At 45.6% G+C, this 4808-nt stretch overlaps 1 protein-coding gene across 1 annotated transcript in view; it reads left to right on the plus strand.

Annotated features, from left to right (window-relative positions):
* The first annotated feature begins 2436 nt into the window (after positions 1–2436).
* Positions 2437–4808, plus strand: part of LOC105514827 (protein FAM90A27P-like) — an 8504-nt gene continuing 6132 nt past the window's right edge. The window contains exons 1-3 of the mRNA XM_011946487.1: positions 2437–2535; positions 3344–3516; positions 4256–4437. Of these exons, the coding sequence (XP_011801877.1) occupies positions 2464–2535; positions 3344–3516; positions 4256–4437 (427 nt within the window). The 5' untranslated portion in view covers positions 2437–2463. The remainder of the gene's footprint in view (positions 2536–3343; positions 3517–4255; positions 4438–4808) is intronic.

A 4808-nucleotide genomic window follows, 5' to 3' on the forward strand; every position in this document is an offset into this window, starting at 1 on the left:
ATGATGGGAAGGGCAAACAGCAAATTATGTTATTTGTTTTGGATGTACACATGTGTGATAAAATGAAACTGCTAGGAACAGAATAACTAAGAAATGGAGAAAGAGGGAGAGGTAATTAGATGAGATGAGATTACATCATGATTAGGTTAGCCAGGGGGAGTGGCTGCGGGGCTCTGGGGCAGTATAAATGCCAGCAGGAGAATGGACCTTTCCCTCAGTGGTCTTTGCTCCCTTCATCGTGGAAGCCCCACTGTGAGGAGTAGAGTTCGCCGAGGGTCCTCCAGTGGCTGCTGGAGGGAAGGAAGACAACAGGTTGTCCACTACTACTTTGGGCCTTGGTTTATTCCAACAGGAGAAACAGAAGCGTGAGAAACCTCTGTAGTGGGTGGTTTTAGATGTTGAGGTAAAGATTACTTAATTGCTTCATAGTATTTCTTACGACGGAGCCTGATTCAAAAAACGTTTCAGAAATTGTAATGATCGAAAAATATATGTATATGTATAAAAAAAGAAGAAAAACAAAAAACAAAATTAAAAACAAAATTTTAATGATCACATGAAGGTCAACATTTGCAAGGAATACTCACCCAGCACCCTGAATTGTGTGGGTGCCAGATGAGCAGTTATGGAGACCTGGTGCCTTTGACGGAGAGTCTTTAAATAAGAGATTTCTTCACTTATCTTTTATAGCAGTATACTCATTGGCCTTTGCTAGGAGCTGGTAAAAATTCAGGGCCCTGAGCCTCTACCCATAGAATAAGCCAAGCAGGAGTTAGGCTGGGAGCACCCAATCTATAATGGTGGAATAAAGAATGGTTCTACTTAAATATGTAGTTAAAAATGTTTCTTTACCTCTCAATTTTGGTGACTTGGATTTTGAAGAGGAAAGCACATTTTATTCTAGATTTTCGAATGTGTTTGCCCCCAATGTAGCATTCCCTGATCATTTTTTTTGTATTTTCATGGCAGTATTGTCTTCTCTTTTTCCTAATACGATCTATGAAGGTGAATTTTATTATCTTTCTGTGCTAACCCGTGGTAATGTATCCTACTGCTGCTTTCAAATAAAGAGCACGTTTTCCTGTCGTATTCTCTTTAGTTTTCATCTGCTCCAACTTATTGTTTGATTGACCATTTTCATCTTTTCATTTTTGTAATCTCATGTTGTTCTGTCTCTATAGACCTGAGTACTTCCCCCAAATTTTATCTTTTTTCAATCATGTTGTGGCAAAAAAAAAAAAAAAAAAAAAAAAAAAAAAAAAGAAGCCTGATTGAGACCCCACGAGATGGTTCTTTGTTCTCACACAGGAAGAAATTCCTTGCGAGTTGCAGAGAACAGTGAGAAGAGAGAGTTTACTGAAAGCTACTACATTACAGAGTAGGGCGACCTCAGAATGTGACCGGAAATTGCACCGTCTTTTTTTCTTTAAGTTGTTCTGATATAGAGGTCTTTTCCATGGGAAGATTTAACTAAGCCGTGTCTACATGCGGTGGGCTGACAGCGTGACAACGTCTAGTATTCTGTTGATTTAAAGAAAACCCTTCTTGACATTCTAGTGTGTAGGTCAGGAAAGCATAGCTATCACCATCTTGAAGGCATCTATTGCTTTGGATATGGGGCATCTGGACATTTTGCTTTCCCAGGAGTCTGTCTTGCAAGCATTGCTATGCTGCCTCCTCAGCTGCTAATGTCTTAGGACATGGCTGGTGACCGGCCAGGACTGTGCCTTGCTAGTTTTCAGATGGAGTTTGATTTACAAATGGTGTCGCCCTCACTCTCCCCTGCTCCTGTCTCCCTAGCACTGTGGTCATTTAGACAAAGACATTTCCCCTGAACCTAAGTTTTGTACTGCTCATCAGTTTTGACATAAAACTGCTTTATTTTGTATTTTCTTAGCACTTGATGGTTTCCCTTGAATATCTTGCTTGATCTCCAGGAGTTTGATTTCAGAAATTTCAAAGAATGTGCTTCATAGTTTAAAACATCCTTAATATTAGAAAGAACTTATATAAAATGTAGGTATATCTAGTATTGACAAGGAGGGTGTACGGATGGTTAAAATATCCAGTTTTCTAATATACTGAATATTCTTTGAGGCCAGTTCCATGATCAAATTACCCAGATGTCTGAGGGTATACCATGAGGGTCTCTAGAGGGGGGACCTGCATTGCATACATATCAAACATGCTAAGTCCAGTGAACAATTGCTTTTATAGATCACCTGCTTTTCTCATTCACGTTGGTGTCACATCAGCAGAAAGACATGAAAGAAAGAGAAGGTTGCGTCCGTGTGGGCTGAAAGACAGGACGTGTGCGTTTCCTCCTAGGGACGCCGTGGGCACAGCAGAGAGACGGGGCTGACTGCATCCTGCCCCTGGGAGATTCCAGGGCTAGGAAGGAATCGGCGTCTCGTTTTCTTCCCTCCACAGGGAAACAGAATCGCTTGGGCAGGACCAGCAGTGATGGACCCCAACACTCTCTCCATGGAACAGGGGAAGCAGTTCTTAAAGCAGTGCGGGATCCCACAAAGAGATGTGAGTGCGGGAGCTGCGGGGTCCCCTGGGAGGCAGGCGGAAGGCGGGGAGTCCAAGCCTAGGGGGACGGCTGAAGCAGGCTCCCCGCCCAGGATCGGGTCATAGTCAGGGTGTCACAACCTCCATACACGGACACTGACCCGTTAAAATCAATTTGTAATTCCTCTCAGGGACACGGGAAAATGCCAATGCCACCGCCCCTTAGTTCCCACCTGGGAACAGCAGCTCTTCCCGATACCCTGGGCTGTCACTCTTGGGCCATTTGAAGGTCACCAGCAAACTCCTCACCAGCTCTGGAGTAAAGAACTGTTGAGATTGCCTTTGCGCCCTCATAGCTTAGCTCCCGCGCATGCGTGAAGACTTAAGGTGTTTGGTTTTGCATTCCTGACTCATTCACAGAGAATATAGTCTCCAATCCCATCCAGGTGGCTGCGAAGGCCATTAATTTCTTCCCTTTATGGCTGAGTAGTATTCTATCAGGTAGATAGATAGATAGATAGATAGATACATACACACAGACACACACACACACACCATGGTTCCTTTATCCACTCGTTGACTGTTGGACATTTGGACTGCTTCCATATTTTTGCAACTGCGAATTGTGCTGCTGTAAACATGTATGTACAAGTATATTTTTCATATAATGACTTCTTTGAAAAAAAGAAAGAAAAAACAATGAAATGTGAGACTGTCCAGCATTCCCTTTAAAATCTCAGGAAGTTGGGAGTTCCTCCTCTCCTCTGCCAAGCCTTCCTCCTGCCTGCAGAACTCAGGCTGCCTCTCGATTCTCCTTTCCCTGCATTAGATTGACTTGATGACAGAGAAATGGGTTGTTCTTGCCTCTGTGGAGGTTCTTCTGCGATTTCCTCTGAAGCCAGGAGAGGATCTCACTGCCCGCTGTGTCTCGAATGTAAAATGTCAGGCTTTGGTGGACCGGCCCCCCACCATTTCACAAAGACGTGGATCCCAAGAGGGGAGGTAAGACAAGTATTAGGGAGTAAGGATGGGACAGTCAAGCACAGTGTGGGCTCAAGGTTTCCGCTGAACATACCTGGGGCCTTTCATCTTGCATGTCCCCCCATGACATGGGCTGTGATGTGTGCGATGCCTGGTGTGAATGTGCACATACGTGTCAGCATCGCAGGATCCTCAGAGGGCTGGTCCTGGCTTGGCTTTGTGCCTGCCTCTGTGTGAAGTGTGGCATGTGGTCACAGGGGTCTCCTGTGAAACGTCACGAGTGTCCATAGGTTAAGTAAGAAAGCTTTGCAAAGCTTTGAGCTTCTGGGAGGTTTTCAGAGTGAGAAATCATTTTGTGAAAATGGTGGGTTTTCTGGAACTAGCTGGAAAAAAAATCACTAGTTGTTAGCTATTCGTCTCTTGGCTTTGATTAATATTGTCAGAAGGTTTCAGCTCTGAGGCACTGACTGTACACAAACTCAGAGCCCAGAACACTTTTATGCAAGGCTGCAAATCTCACTTCTCCCTCTAGAAATCAAGCAGCGTTTGTTTTACAAAATCTGTGTCCTGTTCTGGGAGTAGGCCAGGCTGGGAGAGAGTCACAAAATAGCACAACTGGGACCTGGGTTCAGAGAGGACCAAGTTACAGTGGGCGTGAGTCGGTGGCCAGTGTGTCCCTCCATCCCTACTTCGGTAAATAAGGGTAGGAGGGACTTTCGTCTGGTGTCTGTGTAATGCTTACTCTTTTTCTGATGACTAGGAAATCCAACAATCAATTAAGAAAGAGGACTGATCAGAAGCTCAAGGACCTGCCACAGATGGCAGGTCATCCTGTCCATCACCTGGCTCAGAGGCTCCCCACAGCCAAGAACCCACAGAAGCAGCAGAGGAGACCCATGGGGCAGAGGACTCCCCCAGCAGAGGAGGAGGAATCCAGGGTCAGTGGGGGCTTGAAAATGTTGGTAACCAATGGACACCAGAGAGCGGGCTTGAACATGGGAACCGTGTTTATGACTTAGGGGTTCCCACTGGACTCAGGCCGACAGGTCTGTGCTCTCCTCCCTGGCAGATTGGCCCATTCGGAGTCTCTGAGGCGCAGCCTCATTCTCTGTCCAGTGTCATGTCCAGCCTGGTGTTTGCCGAGTCCTCAACACTGGTTCATTATCTTCACTCTCAGACACACGCCTCCTTCCTCCTGGGATCCCTCTTAAATGGGCTCTGGGGAGGACAATAATATCTTGAATTTCCTGGCAACCCACAGCCCATGGGCCTATGTCCCCCTTCTAAAATAATCCATCTCCAACCCCCAGGTC

This window comes from Colobus angolensis, unplaced genomic scaffold (assembly GCF_000951035.1).
Source record: "Colobus angolensis palliatus isolate OR3802 unplaced genomic scaffold, Cang.pa_1.0 Scaffold25, whole genome shotgun sequence".
NCBI classification, from domain to species: domain Eukaryota; kingdom Metazoa; phylum Chordata; class Mammalia; order Primates; family Cercopithecidae; genus Colobus; species Colobus angolensis.